The sequence below is a fragment of the Callospermophilus lateralis genome, chromosome 4, assembly GCF_048772815.1.
Source record: "Callospermophilus lateralis isolate mCalLat2 chromosome 4, mCalLat2.hap1, whole genome shotgun sequence".
NCBI classification, from domain to species: domain Eukaryota; kingdom Metazoa; phylum Chordata; class Mammalia; order Rodentia; family Sciuridae; genus Callospermophilus; species Callospermophilus lateralis.
In genome coordinates, this window is record NC_135308.1 from 40139705 (window position 1) to 40165150 (window position 25446).

The 25446-nt window shown below is 35.5% G+C and overlaps 1 protein-coding gene and 1 pseudogene across 1 annotated transcript; both read right to left on the reverse strand.

Annotated features, from left to right (window-relative positions):
• Positions 1-2866: 2866 nt before the first annotated feature.
• On the reverse strand, positions 2867-3382 carry LOC143396522 (proline-rich nuclear receptor coactivator 2-like; annotated as a pseudogene).
• A 19475-nt stretch (positions 3383-22857) lies between these two features.
• LOC143398206 (disintegrin and metalloproteinase domain-containing protein 25-like) lies at positions 22858-25110 on the reverse strand. Its single transcript, XM_076855267.1, has one exon. It carries the CDS (start codon positions 25108-25110, stop codon positions 22858-22860), a length of 2253 nt encoding a protein of 750 aa, XP_076711382.1.
• Between the last annotated feature and the right edge of the window lie 336 nt (positions 25111-25446).

The following is a 25446-nucleotide window of genomic DNA, read 5'->3' on the forward strand; positions in this document are numbered from 1 at the left end:
TATTGAATCTTTGGCTCATGACTCTGAGCATGTAATGATTAGAACATTGCTTTGTAACATGTCTTGCCCCAGTAGTTATTGAAGTGGGTGTAGTGAATGAGCACTATAGCTATTTTTTTAAAAAAATTATCAACATGCTTTTTTTCAATCATGTTAAAAACATGAAAAAAATTTTAAAGGGACATGCCTTAGTTTGTGATCTCTCAAGAGACATGGAACTAAGAATTTGAGTGCAAGAAATTATTTGGGAAAACAAAGGAAGTAGGGAATGAAGACAAGAGATGGGAGCAAAGATTCTGTTACCAAGAGCAGTACTGCATGGTCAACTGGAGCTTAACTCTTCTTGGTGACTTTGGGAAACAGTATGTAAATCGCTTAGAATTGTCTCACTTAGTGGAAAGGAAAATATGCTATTTGCATGCTATGCTTCAAAAGCTTTGATTCAGGTCTTCTCTTGGGAAGTTGTTGATACCTCCAGAAAATAGGTGTTTCACTACTATAACAAATACCTGAGATTATCAACTTAGAAGGAGGAAAAATTTATTTTGCTTCACAATTCTGGAGGTCCCAGTCCAAGATCAAGTAACCCATTGCTTTGAGACATTGCATCATGGCAGGGAACATGGCGAAAATTGAAGAAGAGTCAAAAGTTCCAACACACCCTTCCATAGCATGCCCCCAACGGTCAGAACAATGGAGAATAAGTTACTTTAGATTTTGACAATGGAGAATAAGTTACTTTAGATTTTGTGGGACTCTTATTTTACCTTTTTGTAGATGGGTTCCTCCCCTTCACAGGGTCCAGATCTATTGGCTCAGCATTGCCAAAATTTGTGGAGATGGAAAGCACAGATTTCCAAAGTGTCTTCCTGACCCACACATTTTGAACATGGACATTATTGGGGTTAACTTCTTACATGAAATTTAAATGCCTTAGTGTAGGGACCATATTTCCGACTTCCCATCATTCTACTTAATATATGATATAGTTCTTAGTTTTTCTTCAGGGAAGGTGGGAGTCTTTTCAGGGAGTTCCAATGTGGTTATTCTCACAATAAAGGCCAGGGACTAGATTTTGCCAGTTATAGGTATAATATTTTGAATAGGCCCTTATGTAACGAAGAAATTTCTACCTGGTAGTCCATAGATCTACCGGATCTACTATGACATGGACTTGGGTTAAGGCTTCACACTTTATTTATTACCTAGCAATTCAATTATGGTTTGAGGGCTGCTTCTAAGTTATTACTTCTCCAATCTATCCAGCCTGCCATACAGAAGGCTCAAGGGAAAGAAAAATAAAAAAGCCCTCATTTCCAGCATTTGAATTTGCAGTCAGGATTATCTTTACTATTGAAAGAATAAGGCTGGGGATGTGGCTCAAGTGGTAGCGCGCTCGCCTGGCATGCGTGCGGCCCAGGTTCAATCCTCAGCACCACATACAACGAAGATGTTGTGTCCGCCGAGAACTAAAAAATAAATATTAAAAAAAAAAAGAATAAGAGCCATGTACTTTTCTAACTTGCTATTAGACTGTCATATTTAGCATTTTTCCCTTAAGATTGGTAAAACATGCCTAAAGGGGTGTTATGCAAGAGATTACATCTTTTGCATTAAGTGGTCCCCTGGGTTGTACTTACTCATGACCAGAAAAAAATAAACTCACTGGCACCAAATACAATTTCGATTTGTATCATTGGTTACAAGAACTTGTGAAAGCCAAAATGAATCTTTGGGTTTATAGACTAGAGAGTAGAGGAATACTGTACTGCATTTTACATTTTCTAAAATTAGGAAATGATCTAGCAGCTTAGAGACTTTTTTGTTTATAATACAAAACTTATTACACTAGGATTTACTTTGTAATATAGTTTACAACCAAATCAATTATGACACACATACACTGGCACTTTAGCATAAGGGCAAACTTTAAAAACAATTCTGGACCTTTAAAATTAGGCCATAGTATAAGAAAACAGTCCATGGTCTTATATTCAGCAAATTCATACTAAAATATTCTATTTTTTTAGGCCAAGAAGACTTTACATATGCTACAAGTTTATTATGTGTATTTACATGGCTCTTCTTCCCAAGGTACTTTGAACTTTCACATTATACAACTCCCCACTTTAAGATTTGCAGGGATATAAGGCTAGATCATTGTCAGAATAGCTTGTCAGTGCTGTAAAACAAAAAAATGTATTTTTTGAAAGCTATCAAGTGCTCAATACTATTTATATAAAAAATGGTTGGGTGCATCTATTGGCAAACACCTATCCATTGCAATTTAAGAAACAGGGCACCTTATGTATACTGTGCCTCATTCTAGTAAACCCCAAGTGCTCTTCACACATTCATCACTGTGCAATTTAGTAAAATACAACTATTAAAAATTCACATTCTATCTTGGCAGTGCATTAAGTTGTTGATGTGTTACTAGTTTGGCTTTCTGGGACATTAAACTTTCAAATGTCCACCTAGTTTTCAATCCTTGTCTCAGCTAGATGCTTAATCTGATTTACTACACATAAATCTACTTATTCATGAATCTTTTACTATATTCCCCCCATAAAAATATAAAAAGTTGATTCCTTTACCATTCCCAATATAAACTTGGTTTTCACTTAAAAGCTATTCAATTGAGAACACTATCAAGTACAGTTATTTTAAGTTGCACTGATAACCACCATTACATTACAGTGCACACAATATGTAAGACAAATGAGATGAAATTTGATTGATAGTCTTACATAAATAAGCAGTTTTACACAAATTGGTCAACTCCCTAGTGAACCTGTAATTTGTTTCAGACCAACTGACAACTTTTTGTAAACTAAATTTAAACATTAGTACTTTATATCTTATTTTATACTTGGACTTTAAATAAGGTTTTAAGTTGAAATGTCATTATTTCCTTGTCTGAAGGATTAAAGTTCACAGGAACCTAGTGGCTTGGTGGTTTAGGAAGAACACTTGGTGATGGTGCCTCACTAAATTTGGCTCCATAATAGTTCTGATTAACTTGAGACTTAAAAAGTAAGGTGGTACTTGATAAACTAGCATTCCAATTTGGATTACTTGGAAAATTTTTGTTCTTCCCCCCATTTTGCATGGCCTGCTATGCAGCTGCTGATGAGTTATAACCATATCCTCTTTCTTTTTTCTTATAAACAATTTTCATCTGGGAATTCTGATCCTTGGTCTTCTATTAAGCTGCTGTTGGTTCTTACTACCATTTCTAGATTGAGGGGCTGGAATGTTATACCTCTCTCCACCACCCATCTTCAGCTTCTTTGTCACCTTTCAGTCTGCTTTTCCGATTGCAGGATTTCCACTACCTGTCCTCTTCCTTGCTGCCAAGCCCAAGATAATAGGTGTTGTTTTCTGATGGATCCTTTCCTTTGTCTCAATATAGAAGTTTTCATGGGCCAATCTGCTGAGTTCAGCCTAGGAGCTGAGGCCAACGTCTGAGTCTCCTCAGCACACAAGTTTGAGAGAAGTCCTAGCGACTTCAAGCTCGGACTGCAGGGCTCCCTCTCTACGTTGAAGCCTCCCTCCCTCCCTTTTCCAGGGAGAGATGAGGCAAGGATGTAACAAAGCCCACGAGCAACGAGGAGCTGGCTGCTGACCACCCTGCGTCTGAGAGCCGACCTCCTCAAGATGAAATCTTAAGAGTAGTTTTGATGTGCATTTCTCTAATTGCTAAAGATGTTCAACATTTTTCATGTATTTGTTGATTGATTGTATATCATCTTATGAGAAGTGTCTGCTCAGTTCCATGACTCATTTATTGATTGGGTTATTTATTTTTTGGTGTTAAGATTTGAGTTCTTTATATATCCTAGAGATTAGTGCTCTATTTAATGTGTGTATGGTAAAAATTTGTTCTCATTCTGTAGATTCTCTATTTACCTCACTGATTGTTTTTTTTTTTTTTTGCTGAGAAGAAGCTTTTCAGTTTGAATCCATCCCATTTATTGATTCTTGATATTAATTCTTGCCCTATAGGAGTCTTATTAAGGAAGTTGGGGCCTAATCAACATGATGGAGATTTGGGCCTACTTTTTCTTCTGTTAGGGTTAGAATCTCTGGTTTAATTCCTAGGTCCTTGATCCACTTTGAATTGAGTTTTGTGCATGGTGAGATATAGAGCTTTAATTTTTTGTTTGCATATGGATTTCCAGTTTTCCAAACACCATTTGTTGAAAAGGCTATCCTTTTTCAATATGTTTTTGGCACCTTTGTCTAATATAAAATAACTGTAATTATTTGAGTTTGTCTTTGTGTCCTCTATTCTGTACCATTGGTCTACACGTCTATTTTAGTGCCAATACCATGCTGTTTTTGTTACTGTTGCTCTGTAGTATAGTTTAAGGTCTGGTATAGTGATGCCACCTGCTTAATTCTTCTTGCTAAGGATTGCTTTAGCTATTCTGGGTCTCCTATTTTTCCAGATGAATTTCATGACTGCTTTTTCTATTTCTATGAGGAATGTCATTGGGATTTTGATTGGAATTATGTTAAATCTATATAGTACTTTTGGTAGTATGGTCATTTTGACAATATTAATTCTGCCTATCCAAGAACAAGGTAGATCTTTCCATCTTCTAAGGTCTTCTTTGATTTCTTTCTTTAGTGTTCTATAGTTTTCATTGTAGATGTCTTTCACCTCTTTCGTTGATTCCCAAGGTTTTTTTTTTTTTTTTTTTTGAGTCTATTGTAAATGGGGTAGTTTTACTGATTTCCCTTTCAGAGGATTTGTCACTGATATACGAAAATGCCTTTGATTTACGGGTGTTGATTTTATATCCTGCTACTTTGCTGAATTCATTTATTAATTCTAGAAGTTTTCTGGTGGAATTTGTTGGGTCTTGTAGGTAGAAAATCATCATCGGCAAATAGTGCTAATTTGAGTTCTTCTTTTCCTATCCATATCCCTTTAATTCTTTCATCTGTCTAATTGCTCTGGCCATTGTTTCAAGAACTATGTTAGATAGAGGTTGTGAAAGAGGGCAACCCTGCCTTGTTCCAGTTTTTAGAGGGAATACTTTCAATTTTTCTCCATTTAGAATGATGTTGGCCTAGGGCTAAGCATAGATAGCTTTTACAATGTTGGGATGTATTCTTGTTATCCCTAGGTTTTTTTTTTTTTTTTAGTGTTTTGACATGAAAGGGTGCTGTATTTTGTTGAATGCTTTTTCTGCAACTATTGAGATGATCATATGATTCTTATCTTTAAGTATATTGATGTGATGAATTACATTTATTGATTTCTGTATGTTGAACCAAACTTTGAATCCCTGGGATGAAACCCACTTGATCGTGGTGCACTATCTTTTTTTATGTTTTTGTATTCAATTTGCCAGAATTTTATTGACAATTTTTGGATCTATCTTTATTAGAGATATTGGTCTGAAGTTTGCTTTCTTTGATGTGTCTTTGCCTGGTTTTGGAATCAAGATGATATTGGCCTCATAGAATGAATTTGGAAGTGTATCCTCTTTCTCTATTTCATGAAATAATTTGAAAAGTATTGGTGTTAGTTCTTTTTGAAGGTCTTGTAGAACTCAGCTCTGTATCTATCCAGTCATGGGCTTTTCTTGGTTGGTAGGCTTCTAATGGTGTCTTCTATTTCACTGCTTGAAATTGATCTGTTAAAATTATGTATATCATATGACTCTAGAAATTTGTCAGTGCCTTCGATATTTTCTATCTTATTGGAGTACAAATTTTCAAAATAATTTCTAATTATCTTCTGTATTTCTATAGTGTCTATTGTGATACTTCCTTTTTTTATCACGTATGTTAGTAATTTGAATTTTCTCTCTCCTCTTTATTAGCATGGCTAAGGGTTTATCAATTTTGTTTATTTTTTCAAAGAATCAACTTTTTGTTTTGTCAATTTTTTTCAATTGTTTCTTTTGTTTCAATTTCATTGATTTAAGTTCTGATTTTAATCATTTCCTGTCTCCTACTGCTTTTGGTGTTGATTTATTCTTCTTTTTCTAGGGCTTTGAGATGTAATGTTAGGTCATTTATTTGTTTACTTTTTCTTCTTTTAAGGAATGAACTCCATGCAATGAACTTTCATCTTAGTACTGCCTTCATAGTATCCCAAAGATTTCAATATATTGTATCAGTGTTCTCATTTACCTCTAAGAATTTTTTAGTCTCCTCGTTGATGTTTTTTGCAACCCATTCTTTATTCAATAGCATATTATTTAGTCTCCAGATGTTGGAGTAGCATTTTTTTATTTCATCATTGATTTCTAATTTCATTCCATTATGATCTTATAGAATGCAGTGTAGTATCTCTATCTTTTTGTATTTGCTAATAGTTGCTTTGTGGTACAACATATGGTCTATTATAGAGAAGGATCCACGTGCTGCTGAAAAGAAAGTGTATTCGCTCGTGGATAGATGAAATATTCTATGTGTGTCTGTTAAGTCTAAGTTATTGATTGTATTATTCAGTTCTGTAGCTTTTTTGTTTAGCTTTTATTTGAAAGATCTATTCCAGTGGTGAAAAATGTATGTTAAAGTCACCCAGAATTATTGTGTTGTGGTCTATTTGACTCTGGAACTTGTGAAGAGTTAATTTGATGAAAGCAGATGCTCCATTGTTTGGGGCATATATATTTATAATTGTTATGTCTTTTGATGTGTGTTTTTCCTGAAATGTCCTTCTTTATCCCTTTTGATTAACTTTAGCTTGAAGTATACTTTATTTGATATGAGGATGGAAACCCCTGCTTGTTTCCACAGTCCATGTGAGAGGTATGATTTTTCCCAAACTTTCACCTTCAGTTGATGGATGTCTTTTCCTATGAGATGAGTCTCTTGGAGGCAGCATATTGTTGGGTCTTTATTTAAAATCCAATCTGCCAATTTATGTCTTTTAATTGGTGAGTTTAGGCTATTAACATTCAGGGTTATTATTGAGATATGATTTGTATTCCTAGCCATTTTTGTTTATTTTTGGTATTTAATTTGACTTGGTTTCTCCTTTGATTAGTTTTTTCTTTAGTGCAATACCTCCCTTTGCTGATTTTTATTGTTGTTTTTCATTTCCTCCTCTGGAATATTTTGCTGAGGATGTTCTGTAGTACAAGCTTTGTAAAAAAAAAAAAGGTTTTTTTTTTTATTGTTGTTGTTGTAGTTGGACACAATACCTATTTTTTTTTATTAATTTACTTTTATGTGGTGCTGAGGATTGAACCCAGGGCCTCAAATGTGCTAGGTGAGAACCGTTGAGCCACAACCGCAGCCCTGAAAGGTTTTTATTTTATCATTAACTCTAAAACTTAATTTTGCTGGATATAAGATTATTGCTTGGGAATAGACAATATGATTGATGTATGTATATTCCATGTATGTATTATATATCAAAATGCATTCTACTGTCATGTATGACTAATAAATAAATAAATAAATAAAAAGATTCTTGCTTGGCATCCATTTTCTTTCTGGGCTTGGTATATGTTGTTCCAGGATCTTTCAGCCTTCAAAGTCTGGGTTGAACTATCTGCAGATAACCCAATTAGTTTCTCCCATATGTAATCTGATTCCTTTCTCTCGTAGTTTTTAAATTTCTCTCCTTATTCTGTATGCTAGGCATTTTCATTATAATGTGCCTTGTGTGGATCTTGTGATTTTGTACATTTGGCATCCTGTAAGCTTCTTGTATTTGATTTTCCAATTCATTCTTCATGTTTGGAAAATTTTCTGATATTATTTCATTGAATAGATTGTTCATTCCTTTGGTTTGGAACTCTATGCCTTCCTCTATACCAATAACTCTTAAATTTGGTCTTTTTATGCTATCCTATATATCTTGAATGTTCTGCTCATGGTTTCTTACCATCTTTACTGTGTGGTCTACATTGTTTGCAAGATTATATATTTTGTCTTCATTGTCTGAGGTTCTGTCTTCCAAGTGGTCTAATCTGTTGGTGATACTTTCAATTGAACTTACTTTCTCTCTCTCTCTCTCTCTCTCTCTCTCTCTTCTTTCTTTCTTTCTTTCTTTCTTTTTTTGTTTGTTTCTTTCATTTCAAGGATTTTTGTTTGGCTTTTTTTTCCAGAACCTCTATCTCCCCACTGAAGTAATCTTTTGTTTCCTGTATTTGCTTATGTAGCTCTTTATCAAAATGATCTTTTGCTGCATATATTTGCTGTCTTATATCATCCTTTAATTCACAGAACATTTTAATTATGTACATCCTGAGCTCCTTTTCTGTCATTTGTTCTCCTGTGCTGGCCATGGACTCTAATAATGTAGCATCTTGGTTTGTTTGGGGCACTTTCTTTTCTTGTTTTTTCGTTTGTGTGTCTTCCCTTCTAGCACTGCAGATCTGAAGTGTTACTATTTTTACCTTATATGCTTGTAGTGGCCCTGTAGGGTTTCAATACCTCTCCTTTAAGGGGAAGAACAATGTTAACTGATCCCAATACAAACAAAATACAACCTTAAACCAAATAGTTGCTATTAAGATGTTTACAGTTTGGTCACATGTACAGAAATGGTGAGTTCAATTATTATCTACAATATAAACAGCAGGTTTGCAAAAGGGTCTACAGTTTCTGATGGTGGATAATGAACCCCAGGGGTGAGGTGTAGGGATAGTTATTAGATCTTAGGAAGATGTTGAGAGACAGGTGGTGAGGATAGTTATTAGATCTTAGGAAGTGTGAAAGAGGAATCTAAAGAAGATGGTTAAGGAGAAGGGAGAGGAAGTGATTTGGGGCAGACAAGTAAGTGGGAAGACAACAGAGTACACAAACAAACATAAACATTAAGAAAAATAAAAAATGTAAAAATAGGAGAAAAGAGACTATACAACATAACTGTAATATCCTATTCACACATCCCACTCCTCAGTATCCTAATTCATGCAAAGTACTTGGTTTCACATATGTTGGAGATGTGAGGGTGGGAGAATAGAGGGGGAGGAAAAAAAGAAGGGGGGGAAAACCCTCAAATGAAGAAACAAGGATTGTTTTGGTTGGAGATCAGTATCTTTCCTGCTTTCCTTCTCATCCAAATAAGTGAGGTTGTCTGTTGTTTGCTGGTATTTCCACCTTCAGGATGGTTAAGGTTACCAGGGTGGTAGGGTTGGTCTTGGGTTCAAGGCACCTGGAAGTGGGATATGGCACCTACCCTCCCCATGGGAGACTGCGCCCCAAGGATCTCCTTTGGGGCCCACTTGTGTGATATGGACATCTCTAACCTGCCATCTTGGATCTCTATAAATCAACTCCTTTCTTTATATTTCTCAGAAACTTGCAAAACCTACTGATACTATATTAAAAGTGAATAAAATTATAAACCAATAGAATTCATATTGACAGCACTAATTCAATATAATAGAATATAGGTGATGATAGTTTGTTAAAACTTAAATGTCAAGTAAAATAATGGATATAATATTGCTAAGATTTTTTCTATTTTGTCTGCTTTTTTTTCACAAATGGAGATCCAACTTTTCCTGATATTTTTCTTGTCTTTTTTTTTTTCAAAAACTAAAAGCTTTTATTTTTATAGTAAAACATAGACTCATTACCTTTGCTTAGCTTGAAAGTATTACTTATGTATTAAGCTTTTTTGACTCTTACCTTCTTAAGCTCCAACAGTGAAGGTATTATTTTAAGATTAATGCAAGTACCTGAAGGAACATTTAATATGAACATTCATTAAGCATTTTTATGCAGAGTTTGCACTCACCAATATGAGAAATAGTGCTGTGCTTAGGTGATAGAGAGTATTGGATCCATTGTAAGAATACAGAACTAATGTTGGTCAATATGGAAATCATGGCTACAGAACAGAATATGAATTCTATGAGCCTTGACATTATAAGAATATAGCATTTATAAACATTTATTTAAAAGTTATATAAATATTAAAACCAGGATGTTGGGTTATAGAAATACAAAAGCCTAAATATAAGTAATAATTTTGCCATTTTTCATAATAATATTCTACAGTTATTTTTAGATAACTGGATGTATCTAAATATTAATAAATAAACACTAATTAACAATAAGTACTATATAAGCTATCTGAAGCTTCAAGAATGTAATAATGTTTTATAATTTAATATTACTGAAACCATATTAGGAATTTTCCCCTGAATGTTAGAGATTTTTTTTTTAAAGAAATGTATTGTGCAATAAACAAATATTAACCTCAAAGTTACCAATTCCTGCTGTTTCATTTCAGAATAATTATCTTTGATTGAATTAAAGTAAAAGTAAACTGACTACCATTAATTTTTGTATAACATGTACACCATAATTGCTGATTCTTAAAACTTTTCCTTCTTCCTTACTCCCTCTCTTTTTTCTGAACATGATAGATTGTTGGAATTATATACTTTCAGGTACTGGTGTTTTGGCCCTATGAGGATTTTGGGAGATTTTAATTTTCTTCTTTTGATTTTTCTGGAAATTTTGTAATTAACAAAAAGTTTTACAGGACAAAAATAAAAAAAAAGGGGTTTCAAAATATAGTACCAAATATACTTAATTTCCATTATTTCTTTCTTTGAGTATTTCATGACTTTTGTATTGATCTAAAGATCTGAACATATTTTAAAACCAATCCATAATACTAACCAATGTGATTTCTGGGGGTCAAAAATTCCAGGAATAGTGTGTGTGTGTATGTGTGTGTGAATGTGTGTGTGTGTGTGCGTGCACGTGCATGAGTGCATTTGTGTATGTGTTTGGGGGATTCATTAATTGAGATGTTTCTCTTCTACTCAAAAACATGGAAGATATTCCTTTTTATTCTGTCTCTATTTGTGGTTAAAGTCCATCACTTCTCTTTGTTTAACCCATGGTTTGATTCTCTGAAATTTAGGGTTAATATTAGTGCCTTTAAAATTAGCCAACTGGAGCCAATAGGACTATGTGACAGTGATTATGGCAGAAGGCAGAGGACACTGAGAGATTATTCATCCACATAGTGCTTGACATAGAACTGGATGAAAATCAAAGCTATATAGGAGGGAAAAAGGAACATCTTCCTACACTAATATTTTCTATCCCATGGACAATTAATTGACTTTGAAGTTCAATGTCCTGTCTTTCACTTTTTGCTAATAAATGGGCAAGAAGGAACAAGACTCTTGCAACTCACCAATTCCTAAAACGTCCATATAGCTTAAATACTATTTTACCTGAAGTTTAAGAATCTGACTCTGCAATTCCAACCCTTGGTTTAACCAGTTGAAGTTTTATTCAGTCATAGAAGTTTAAATAAAAATATTTATTTTTTTTGGTTATAAAAAAAAGAAGTTTAAATGTCAGAACTTATGAAGATACATTCCTATGAAAAATAACTATATGCCTGGAATTTCCTAGTGTGTAGTTGGACCAGAGTAGTATGTTAAGTGATCTCTTCCTGTTGTCTCAGGATTGCAGTTAAAAGGTAAAATTAAGCAGAAATGGCTGAGTATCCCTCATTCTAAATTCAGAGAGATTAGAAGTTGGGCCTTATCCTTCTCTACCAGTCTGAGAAGATCTGGGTATGAGATGTGGGCTCTGAAAGCATGAGATTCATGGATTGAGGCTTACCATCTTTGTCTAAAGCCACAGATGATGCCCTGCCCCCAAAATATCATTTTTGGAACCAGGGAATATTGGTGTTTAATTCTCTTATTGATAAAAATCTGACTAACAGGAATGGTGATAGAACTAACTGCAGGTATAAGAGAATAGAGGAAGGATATTGGTGGGCTGCCATGCTCCATGGGGGCTAAGACTCCCCCCTCAATCCTTGCTGAGTCCCTTGTTTGAGAAGGGGACAGTACTTGATCTTCTGATCCACTGATCACATAACTGGCTTCATAAGGTAGACTGGGAGTATTTCCAGGACCATGACACTGTTGGGAACAAAGAGATGGACATATGAGGGCAAAGTGATATGAAATTTCCAACTAGTTGAAAGTTGTAACCAACTCTGTAAAGGAACTATCAGAGTTGAACAATGCTTCTCCAGAGTGAACCACTCTCTATAGCCATTTATACTCAGAAAATGAGCTAGACCAGTCTTATAGTACTTCAAGGAAAAAGATTGTAATTTAAAATCTAGAATCATAGATTTCAATAATGAGAAATCTCTGTCCTTGCTGGTATCATATGATAACTTTGGGAAACAGTAAAGTCATTTCATTATATATTAAATATATATCAACCATATGAGCCAAACTTTTCCCTTATAGGTATTTATAAAACAGAAACAAATACCTACATCCATATAAAAACTTGGATTGCCAGACACTAAAGCACATGATTATAATGCCAGTTATTGAGGAGGTTGAGGCAGGAGGATTGCAAATTGGAGGCTACCCTTGGCAACTCAGTGAGACCTGTCTAAAAATCAATTAAAAAAAAAAGTCTTAAAAAATGGCTAAGGGTATAAGTCAGTGGTAGAGGGCTTACCCAGCTTGTGCAAGGCACTAGGTTCAATCCCTAGTCCCACGAAAACAAACAAACTTGACACAAATGTTCATAGTAACTTTGTTTGTAATAACCACGAAGAAAGATGATCAAATGTTCATCAACAAGTGAATGGGTATAAAATAGTGGTATAATTATGTAATTTAATATTATTCAGTAATAAAAACAATTGCACTATTGAAATACAGTAACAGGACGAATTTCAAAAAATTAATGGCAAGTGAAGTAAACCAACCAAATAAATGACTGTATACTATATATTAGAAGGAGGGTACAGGAAGGGGTAGGAGCAAGGACCACAGGAGGCAAGAGGGAAATTTGGGTGTTAATGGATCCATGAAACTGCGGTTACATTCATCATACACCATTGTTTTGATTGTTGTAATTTCCATCAATGCTTACGTGTATTAAATTTATCAAACTCTATAGTTTGAAGTGCTATTCATTGTATACTAATGACACCTTTAAGTTAAAGATATGAAAATGAGGCCACAAAAGTTGAAATGAGGCTTATTTACTTATCAAAGTTATTGAAAAGATATGGAATTGAACTGAGTAGAATTAGGAAAGTCACTCCTTACACAGAAATGGGTTAATTTAACAAATACAGTTGGGAAAATGTCTATGATTTTTATTTGCTGAACTGAAACTTCACAGTGAATCCTTTACAAAACCAGAATTTTTGCGTCTACATTTATTAGAGATACAGGTCTGTAGTTTTCATTCCTTGATATGTCTTTGTCTGGTTTTGTTATCATGATGATACTAGCTTCATAGAATGAGTTTGGAAGGGTTTCCTCTTTTTCTAAAAAAATTAAGAAAATACAGCATCCATTTGTGCTCAAAACACTAGAAAAACTAGGGATAGTGGGAACATACCTCAACAGTATAAAAGCTATATATGTAAACCCAAGTCCAACAATCATCTTAAATAGAGAAAATTTGAACACATTTCCTCTAAGAACTGGGATAAGACAACATGCCCTTTATCACCACTTTCATTCAACATTGTCCTTGAAATTCTATCTAGAGCATATAGAGAGAAGAAAGAAATTAATGGAATATGAATAGGAAAAGAAGAACTCAAACTATCCCTATTTGCCAACAACATGATTCCATATTTAGAAGATCAAAAAATTCTACCAGAAAACTTCTAGAACTCATAAATGAATACATTCATGTAGCAGGTAATAAAATTAATACCCAAAGTCAAATGGTTCCTATACATCAGAAATGAATCAACCAAAAGGGAAATTTGGAAAACTATCCCATTTACAATAGCATCAAAAAAGTATTTTGCCATCAATCTAACAAGAGGTAAAATACTGCTAAAATTGATAACTACAGAAATCTAAAGAAAGAAATTGAAGAAGATCTTAGAAGATGTATAGACCTTACATGCTCTTGGACAGGCAGAATTAACATTGTCAAAATGGCAATACTACCCAAAGCATTATATAGATTTAATGCAATTACTATTAAAATTACAATGACATTCTTCATAGAAGTAGAAAAAGTAATCATGAAATTCGTTTGGAAAAATAAGAGACCCAGAATAGCCAAAGCAATCTTTAGCATGAAGAGTGAAGCAGGAGACATCATAATACCAGACACTAAATTATACTACAGAGCCATAGTAACAACAACAACAACAAAAAACCCATAGTATTGGCACAAAAACAGACATGAAGACCAATGGTGCAGAATAGAAGACACAGAGACAAACCCACATAAATATAGTTATCTCATACTAGACCAAGTCCCCATAAATATGCATTGAAGAAAAGACAGCCTGTTTGACAAATAAAATTAAACACCTATATCTTACCCTGAACAGAACTCAACTCACAGTGGATCAGGGACCTAGGCTTTACACCAGACACCCAATGCTTCTAGAAGAAAAAGTAGATGCAGATCTCTACCATGTCAGCTTAGGAACTGAATTCCTCAACAAGACTCCTAAAGTACAAGAAGTAAAATCAAAAACCAATAAAAGGGATAGTGTGAAACTAAAAAGCTGCTTCACAGCAAGAGAAACAAGAACGTGAAGAAAACCTACAGAATGGGAGAAAATCTTTACCACATGTATCTCAGATAGAGCATTAATCTCCAGGATATGTAAAGAACTCTAAAAAACTTAACACCTAAAAAAAATAACCGAATCAAGAAATGGGCTAAGGATCTAAACAGATACTTCACCAAGAAGAAGTACAAACAATCAACAAATATCTGAAAAAATGTTCAATATCTCTAGCAATTAGAGAAATGCAAATAAAAACTACACTGAGATTCCATCTTACTCCATTGAGAATGGAAATTTTCAAGAATACAAGTAACAATGAATGTTGGCATGGTTGTTGGGTAAAAGGTGTATTCATACGTTGTTGTTGGGGCTTCAGATTGGTGCAATCACTCTGGAAAACAGTATGGAGAGTCCTCAGAAAACTTGGAATGGAGCCACCATTTGACCCAGTTATTTCATTCTTTGGTTTATACCCAAAGGGCTTAAAATAAGAATACTACAGTGACTAAGCCACATCAGTCTTTACAGCAGTTCAGTTTACAATAGCTATGAAACCAATTTAGATGCCTTTCAACAGATGAATGAATTAAGAAAATGTGGTATATATACATAATGGAATATTACTCAGCCATACTGAAGAAGGAAATTATGGCATTTCCCAGTAAATGGGTGTTACTGGAAAATATCATCCTAAGTGAAATAAAGCAATCCCAAAGAATCAAAGGTCAAATGTTTTCTCTGATATGTGGATGCTAATTCACAGTAAGCATTGGGTTCTATTGAAGAATAGAGGTACTTTGGATTACACAAAGGAGAGTGAAGGGAGGGGAGGGGACATAGGGGTGGGAAGATCAGTGGAATGAATCAGACATTATTACTTTATGTGCATATATGATTACACGACCCATGTAATTCTACATCTATACAACCGGAAGAATGAGAAGTTACACTCCATTTTTATATGATATGTTAAAATGTATTCTATAGTCATGTATAACTAATTAGAACAACAACAACAAAAAAGAATTGTTTGAAATTTGGGATACATTCTCTCACACAGAGGGTATCATCCTTGATGGATGAAGTTCCCTTGATGAATCTGAAAGTTTTCAGTCCAAATGAAGCTGATCCATTAAGAAAAAAGTCAAACTAGCTTGGTTTCTGAACATAGGTGAATTGGAGCAAGGATGGCCAATCATGTTATGGTTATTAATCAATAATTTTTTTTTCTTGATAGGCATTGAAATTCTTTGAAGTGAACATTTGCCTAATAGTGTTTTGTTTTCTTCTGGAATGAGAGTAGATATCTCGACAGGAGGAATTAAAACCAACATCCTGGCCAAGCTCATATTTCATTAAATCATCAGGTATATCCAAGAAGAAAGTGTTTATTCTTTGTTGTTTCCTATGATATTGGCCTCTTCAACCCATGCTGCCTAATAAACACTGTACTTCACTTCTAACTGCCTTCTTTGGTTCCTTTAATAGTTAAGACCATGGACTCCAAACATATTAGAATAGAGGGAATCAGCAGTGTGTTCTCAGTGTGTTGGCTGTAGACTGAACTTCTTCCAACAATCTTCTATAAGTATTATTTCATGGAAGTAGACTCTGTTGCCAAATTGCTCAGACCTCCAGGCCACTTTTCTTGATATCATTGGAATGCATTTGAGACTGTCATTATGGTTTATAGATATGGCATTACTGAATTTCTCAAAGCAACATTCCAGAATCTGTATCAATTAGCACTGTCTTGGGAATGTAAGGTGTCTGGTGAATTGCAGGTCTATGATAGGACATTGTGCCAAGTACATATGGGAGAGAAGATGATCTGTTTATCTCAGTAGGAAAATGACCATGCAAAGCATTTACTCAAGCTGTTTGGTTTTCCTTAGAAAACATTTCTGTCCTTAAAAGTAACATATCAATATTTTTTATGTGGTGCTGAGGATTGAACCTAGCGCTCCGCACATGCCAGGCGAGCATACTACCGCTTAAGCCACATCCCCAGTCCACATATCAATATTTTTGTAAGAACTCTCTCTGAACAGTAAATGATGATGATGTTAAAAAAAGTACTTGTACCTTTTGCTCATTTAATTTAAATGGAACCCGAGAGAGAGAGAGAGAGAGAGAGAGAGAGAGAGAGAGAGAGAGAGAGAGAGAGAGAATTCAAAGAGTACAATTATACCCATATCTACTCTTTTACTCAGTGTGTTTATGACCCGCATTCAGCATGAGATAGGGGATGAATCTGCTCTTCATTCTTTAGCTGGTCTTACATCTTATATGTATCTAGTCTTATAATACCAAGTATGATTCTGGAGCTTAAATGTGCATATATTTGATACAAGATGGTGTCTAATACAATCCAACTAAGTTATACAGTGTCAACCAAAAAAGCACTGATATATTCCAATGTTGACAAAAATTATTTTGTTATATTAAATAAGAGTTTTTCTGCAATGAGGAGGCCATAGGTATCTTAATAGCACCATCCTGAGCAATGTTCATTCTTATAAGAAATGCTCTTCCTTTGCCTTCCATGCTCTCTACTTAACCTAAAACCAAGGAAAGATGCAATGTTTTTGTAATATATACCATTCACAAGTGTCATTAAAAGGGATTTGAGGAGTTAATACTGTTTCCTCTTTGAGCATTTTCTTAAACTTTATAGCTGATTTGTCATGTTGGTTGACATATTTGAAGGATGATTTATTTTCTTTAAGGAATGAAATTTGTTTTTTCTTTTTGGTACAAGAAACTGAACTCAGGGACACTTTACCACTGACCTATATTCACATTCCTTTTTTATTTAAAAAAAGTTTAAAATGTTGAGATAGGAAATAAAAGAAATTGTTGTTATTTTCTCTCAATTATAATGTTTTCTTTTTGACCAATATACATTTTGTGTGAGAATCAAAATATACCTCAGTTTAATTTTCACACAGCTGATATGGTGCTTTATAATAAAAGAACAAAAATGCAGTGAACATTATGTATTTCCCTCTTGATTTACTTTTAATATGATGTAGAATATTGAAGTTTGATTATAATTTGTTACACAGTAATAATTTGGTTCAACTTATTTATTTTTGCTAAAAACAAAAATAGCCTCTGTGTAGATAACTCCTTCATTAACATCAAAATATATTTTTATCTCTAAAAAAACTGTGACAGGCTGGCCTTTACTTGCCATTCTCTTCCTCAACCTCCTGAATTGCTAGGATTATAATGCCTATAATATAATATGCCTCTTGCCCAGCCTAAGCAGTATAATTAAAATATTTCTATTTTGTTTTGTTGTCCAACTTTAGCAATAATTTTATACTGAAAAGTATTATTTCATGGTTGTTCCTTAAATAGTTTCATCAGAGGGATTGTGGCACTTTTTCTTTTGTTACTGTGAGAGTTTTCATGGCCTCCTGCAAGTCTTTGACAAAGTTTTGTGATAAATACAGCCCCAGGGACTGTGGGTGATAGGATTGCTAATCTAATAAAAAATGGCTCAAATATTCTTCACTACTTGGTGTGCAAACTAATTTTTCAGACATTTGTGTCACAACAAATATTTGTTGGAGTTTTCTTTATGCTATGTGTTGGTTTGTTAATTATAAATATACAGAAGTAGAGTATTTTAAGATATTACTTTATTAATTAATATATCATTCTTGGTTTATTATTTTATAATAATAGATCATTTGTGATTGAATACAAAAAGAATAAATGTCCACAAATTGCGATTAAAAATGAAAACACTCTGCACACAATTTTTTATGGTCCATTAAATTGCCCTTATGACAAAACAAAATCTACAACATTTGAACACTCTTTTAAGTATGTACCTACATAAACAAGGTAAGAGGCTATTTCTGAGCTTGTATTAAGTAACATTTTTGGATTATTTTCATGATTTTTATTTTGCTTATTTATGACTTTTTAAGATGGCATATAACTGTGCTACCTCGGTTGTTCTCAAACTTGTGGGCTCAAGTGATCTTCCTACCTCAGCCTCCTGTGTGGCTAGTACTACAGGCATGTGCTACCTCCCCCAATTTAGGGTTATTTTAATGTGATGCTTCTATTATTACTCCCAAGAAGAAAGGGGGCAAGTGACAACCCAAGGTGTACAGGACAAGGGAAACCTGAGATTTGTATTGTTGAAGCTCAGTGAGTAAGTCACACTATGCTCATAGAAACCTAGAACCAATGCAAATCCTAGCTTTGCCCAGTACAGTATTTCATCTTCATGAAAAGATGATCTGGGATTTAAAATGTCTTTCACCAAGATTGTAACACAAGGATAGAAAAACTAACAAACAGACCCCAAATTTCTTTACTGTATCATTTGCCAAATGATTCTCAAAGTAAGCCCCATGACATGGCCTGTTTGCAGGTAAAAATGTTTGTGCTATATAAGAATAGCTACTCCTGCTCTTGTTTTTGGTTTCTGCTTCCATGGCATATTTTTGTCCATTCTTTCATTTTAAGTCACTGTGTGTCATTACCAGCGAAGTATATTTCTTATAGGCAGCATATTGCTGAGTCTTTGTTTTCCCTGTTCAACCTGTATCAATCTTTTAAGTAGAGAATGTTACCCATTTACGTTCCAACTTGTTATTGCTAGGTAAGAACTTACTCCTGTTGTTTTGTTAATTTTGTGGTTGTTTTGTATATTCTTTGGTTCTTTCCTTCCTCTCTTGTTCTTTGTGCTTTGTTGTTTTTCGTATTGATAAGGATTGGTCATTTTTTCTTTTCTGTTTATCTGAACTACTATTAAGTTTTATACTTTCTTACATTTTCTTGATAGTAGTTATTATCCTTTTATTTTGACATAATTTTGATGCATTTGTTGTTAGGCTGGCCTAGTGATGATGATTTGCCTCAACTTTTGCTTGTCTTGGAAAGATTTCATTTCACTTTCTGTACTCTTGGTTGGCAGGCTTTTGTTTTATTTGGTTTTTACTTTTAGGGTTTCAAAGATATTGTCCCAATCTCTCCTGTCTTAAAAGATATCTACTGAGAAATTTGCTGCTAGTTAAATAGAGACTTTTGTGTATGTGCTTTGATGCCTTTCTACTGTCATTTTTAGAATTCTATGCCTTGGACTTAAAATATTTGACTACACTTGTCTCAGAGAGTAATTGATTTGGCTTAATTTTAATTGGGTCCTTTAAGCTTCATATGTGAGGTTATCCCCATCTTTCCCAAGATTTGGGAAGTTTTCAGCTAGCATTTCAATAAAAAATTTTACTATACCTCTCCTGTCTTTTTCTACTGGATTCTCTATAATATGAATGTTTTAATTCTTAATGGAATCCCAAAAGTATCTAAGGCTCTCCTATATTCTTTTAAATTTTTCCTTCTTCATACTTATGTGGGTGGTAAGTTAAAGAAGAGAGACTGAGTTATTTCAAAAGTCCTGTTTTCAAGTTCAGAAATTTGTCTTCTGCTTGACCTATTCTGTGGTTGTTGAGAATCTCACTTGCATTTTTTTTTTTTACTTCATTCATTGAGGTTTCAGCTCCAAGAGTTCTTTCTAATTTTTCTTTTTTTAATCTTTGTTTATTTGTTTTTATGTGGTGCTAAGGATAGAACCCAGGGCCTCATACCTGCTAGGTGAGCGCTCTACTGCTGAGCCACAACCCCAGCCCCTCTAATTGTTTCTTAATCATGATTATTACCCTTTGCTGAATTTCTCATTCATATCTCATGTTGCTTTCCTGAATTCATTGAAATGTGACCCTATATTCTCTTGTATCTCATTGATTTTGTTTAAAATCATTATTTTGAATTCTTTCTCAGGCAATTTGTTGGTTTCATTTTCTTTTGGCACCACTGGTAGACAGATATTGTGTTCCTTTAGAGATGTCATGTTTCTCTGCTATTTAATGCTTCCTATGTCCTTATGTTGATATCAGTACATCTGATAAATCAAATGCCTTTGCTATTTATGAGATGGCTTTCATAGCAAAAGACTTCATGTGGTAATGTGTCCTAGGATGTTGTTTGGGTAGGCTTATGATGGCTTTGGTTAATGTTAGGAATGTAGTTTCTTCAGTTCTAATCAAGACCAAAGATGCCCATGAATGTCTTGGTGAGTAAGGCTAGACAGGATTGAAGGATTGTTTCTTTAGCTAGAGTGCAGCTTTCTTAGGTACAGTGGGTTCACTACCAGCTCTGATTGTGGTACATGAAGTTGCAATTGTGGGATATCTCTCAGTTTCTGCAGGTCACAGAATGGTGGGGCTACTCTGGCAGGTCCAAGCAGGCAAGGTACAGTTGGTTGGCATGTCAAGATAGGCAGAGCACCTATAAAATCTGAAGGCTGTATGGGAAATAGGATTCTTCCATTGGCCTTGGCATGCATGGCATGTTACTCCTGACAGTAGGAACAGGGTATCTGTTAGTGTCTAAGGGCTATAGGGTGGTTGGACTGCACCAGTGGTACAAAGAATGGTTCTTGTCTGTATGTTGAAGGCTTAAGGTACCTTTGTGGGTCAGTGACAGGTCAGCCATTCAGGAAAAGACTCCTAGGATGTGGGTAGTTTGGATGGATCACTCAAATTATTTACTGAGGCCACAAGAGAGTAGACTAATCTACTCTGCAACTTCTATGGCTCAAGGGTGTAGGCTGGACCAGGTTTGCAGGCCTCAGGAGGTTAGAAGGGCCATGTAACTACTTCCTGGGATTGGGTGGGCTATGGCATTTGAGTACAGGCCACCCTGTAGATTTCTGGAGAAGAAAGAGGATGGACAAAACCATATGGTTAATTCTCAAGTGCCAGGTAATCTGAGTTGCTAGTGCAGGCCATCAGGCTGCTTTGTAGAACATGGAGTGGATAGGCTCTCAAGGTGTTATTGTGCAGCATGTTTTGGGCAAAGAGGTTACATGTGGATCAGGCTTTTTCACCAGGACGATGAAGTAGCAAGGACACACAGCAGTTCTCCAAACTGGGCTCAGCTGAGAGCTGTTATACTCAATGATGAAAGAAAGAATGCTTTTCCTGGAGGATCAAGAATAAGACAAGGTTGTCTAACTTTTTAGACTTCTTCAGGATAGTACTAGGAAGAAAAGTAGCACTTCTGCTGTGCAACTAAACAAAAAATAGTAATGAAACAATCCACACTGGGAAGAAAGAAGATTATCTCTATGTAGATAGCATGATAGAGCATGTCAGAACCTCTAGACCCTCAACAGAAAAGCAGATGTAATAAGTGAATTCATCATGGCTCAAGGGGATTGAGTATAACTTCTGACCAAAAATAGGCTATACAAATGCCACTCTGAATATCAATAAGGAGATAAATTATATCAAAGAACCAAATGGAAATTCCTGAAATGGAAAGTATAATCACCAAATTTTTCAAAAATCATAGAGGAGATCAGGAGAAGATTTGAATAAGGAGAAAAAAATATTGGCAAAGTTGAAGATAGAGATGACAAAATCTGAAGAAATAGAGAAGCAAAACTAATAAGTCTCTTGTAAAATATATAATCCTGTATGGAGTAGTGGGAGGAAATCGTGCTTTCATTAATAAATATTGAAAACAGCTCTTTGAACATTATTTGGATGAAAATTTCTTTTCGCTTGCTCTGCACTCCAATAATAGGAATTATGTAATTTTTCACATATTCCACACACCTGTTACCCTCTTATTTTCATGATTTCTTTTTATATGCTTCACTATGGACCCTTTTCAACTGACTTGTCTTCCAGTTAAGTAATTTTGTATATCTGATGCAAATTTTAAGCAGTTCTCACAAGTATCCAGTCTCCCTTTGGCTCCCCCCTAAGGGCTGAAACTCCTAGGGAGGACTGCAAAGAGGTGTGATTTGTGAGTTTCCTCTTTCCATTTCACAGAGCAGAGTGAAAAGGGAATGGGTTTGGAATTGTGAGATGAATAGTACATACACACAATCACACACACACACACACTTGATCCATCAATGCAATTGGTGTTTGCTCAAGAACTACAACTATTTCCACGAAAAATGAAACTCTAGGGATGGGGTATATTTGGTGGGTGAATGCTTGCCTAGTTGGTGCAAGGCTCTAAATTCAATCCCCAGTACAGTTAAAATAAAGATTTTTTTTAAAAAAAAAAATCACTAAAATTGCTGAAATAATGACAAATGGGAATGTGCTAGGAATTACATATATTTAACAATGAATGTTTATGATACTGAAGTTCTCTGGAACTTTATGCAGTAGTTTTTAACATGTGCAATAGCATTTCTACCACAAATATATTAAAAGTTAATGGACTGGAAATTTCATCAAGGATTGAGATTATTTTCTGAAAAATACAAAATTTTGGTCTTCTGTCTCAGGTAAAGTTTAAACATTGAGTTCTTCTGCCTTAGGTTAAGGTGAGGTTTGAGCACCCTGCTGTTGCTTCGCAGGTGAAGTTTTTTTACCCATCTCTTTCTTCTCAAGTGAAGGTTTCACATGTTTCTTTTTTTCCCTGGGTGGTACTTGATGCATCTTTATAAGCAAAAGTAACAAACTCATAAACAAAACCAAAAATGGAAATAAAAAAAAAGGTCCCTTCCTCTTCTCCATCCATTCTTTCACTCTTTTCCCAGGGGGTGGGCCACTGTCAACACTCCCTCCATAGCCTTTTTCTGTGCAGTTCGGGGGCTCCCAGGTAGGGTCACAATGGCAGTGATGTTTGTTGTTGCAGATCCCTTTCATAGCACAGGTCTCTGGTGAACAATCACTTGCCCACAATGACATAGAGACACACTTCTGGTGTATGCACACTTGTCCAGTACCACATTCTGTGCCATCTTTCACATCACCAATATCTGGTATGGTCATCCCAAAATGATAGTCGGTACCCCAGCAGGTCACACCATTGAAGTCAATCCAATGCACAGTAGTGTGACTTCTCAAAAAGGGAATTTCTTTCACATTCTCACACTGAACTCTTCCACAGAGGAAATCTGACTTATTACACCTCACATAGTTTTCACCAACGAGACCACAGTTACCAAAGCGGTCACCTCGGCTGTTCATTTCTGTGTAGCAACTCTCCTGTGCACTCCTGGATTCTTTGCCAAAGATCTGTCTGCACTGTTCGTCACGTGCATTGCATCTCTTCTCATGGCAGTAGCCACTGTCCATGCAACGGACCCCATCCTGCACATACACATCTTCTGGACACTCAGGTGAGGTACCATTGCACCACTCTGGAAGATCACACTCACTAACAGTTTCTCTACACACTTTACCTGGTGGCAAGAGAAGGCAGTCTTCACAACAAAGCCCAGAAGCACATTCAGTCCCAAATTTCAGAGTGCAGTTTTCCGAACAACATGGATGGTTTGAACACAAAGTTGGGGATCCACAGTCACACTCCTCTCCTTCTTCAACCACATCATTCCCACAGCCAGTCCACTTCAAGATGTCTTCTTGTTTTGGTGCACTGCGCAAACAGTTCATATATTGAAAGGTTTCCCACATTTCAGCATAACTGCAGTTGCTGAATTTAATGCCATTTGATTTTTCTGGATACATGATGCAAATAGGATCCCCGCATATACATTCAGGTTCATCATGCAACATACCCAGATTATGACCCATCTCATGTGTTATGGTAAGAGCAAATTCATGTAAATTATCTCCCAGGGCACGATTCACTCCACATTGCAAACCAACATCACATACACTTCCCACATAGGCTAAGCCAAGATGTATTTCAAAATCTTGTTTTGCCAAAAAATGTGCAAGGTCATTTTTTAGGCGAGGATCAAGACTATCTTTCTTCCAGCTGCAAAAGTGTTGCAGGACAGTATATATGTTGTTAGTCACTTCAAAAATGTTCTTTTCATTCCAGACTTCAATTCCATGTAAACTCAATTCAACGTCCACTTTACATAAAAGGGAATGTACAGTATTGCTAATGACAAATAATTCCTCTATCACAAGTGAGATATTACTTTTCTTATAAAGGTATTGCTCGTAATCTACAACAAAAACTGCTTCAAGATACCATGTGTGGGTCCACCAGCCTTCATAACCACTTTGCCTCAGAATGGAATTATCACGCCTTTGGAGCTTTAGTTGTTGTGCTAGTTCTTCTTCTGTTAGTCCACATCTCATGGATGGGAATTGTGTCTTCTCTCTGTCCTTCTTATAAAGCAGATGTTCAAATGTGGTAGAAAGTCTTTTGGGTTTGATTTCATAAACAGTATCATGGATCTCTAGTATTCCTTGAAAGCCCCCCAAACAGGTGCTAAGAGCAACCAGGGATTCTGGGTTCCCTTCCACATAGCCATCATAGTAGCAGTCACTCTGGACAAAAGGGTGGTCCTCCAGCAGAGCACCCTGCTTTGTGTAAGTGAACACAGAGAAGGGTTTGGACACCAGAAGTTTCTTGGCTTTCATGTGGACAATGTGTTTCTTGCCTCCAAAGTGAAGACTGTAGGAGATCCAGTTAGGGGGCCTCATGGCTCTATTGGTGCCATTTATTCTCAAGGGTATCACTACTTCTGGGGGGCTGTGGTGTTGAGAGTGGCCAATCTGGGCCCATCCAGAAAGGAAGAGCAAGATGCTCAGGCAGAGTTTCAGGAGAGTGATACTCATATGCACCAGGGCCTCACCCACAGCCATCATGGTTTTTGACTAGAGGCAAAAGGGCAGAGAAGGAGATTCTATTGTCCTGTCTCCTTCCTTTGACTTGGTTGCAAGCAGCACTGACCTTTAGTGGGATGTCTCCTTCAGAGTCAATCCATTAGAACAACACAACTAAAAGAAAAAATGAAAATAAGGGCAAAGATGGAGTGGCTAAATTATCAACAGGCCAAGATGGAGGAGAACAGCAGGGCATGGGCTCATATGCATTAGTGTTTAGTTTAGGGCATGACTAGATATTGTGTACTGGATTTGCTCTTTAACTTTGTTGAGGCAGAATCAGATGGTGGGGGTTGAAAAGAATGACAACCGGCTACA

Coding starts and splice junctions, on each gene's coding strand:
- LOC143398206 (XM_076855267.1), bottom strand. CDS start 25,110: ATGATGGCTGTGGGTGAGGCCCTGGTGCATATGAGTATCACTCTCCTG.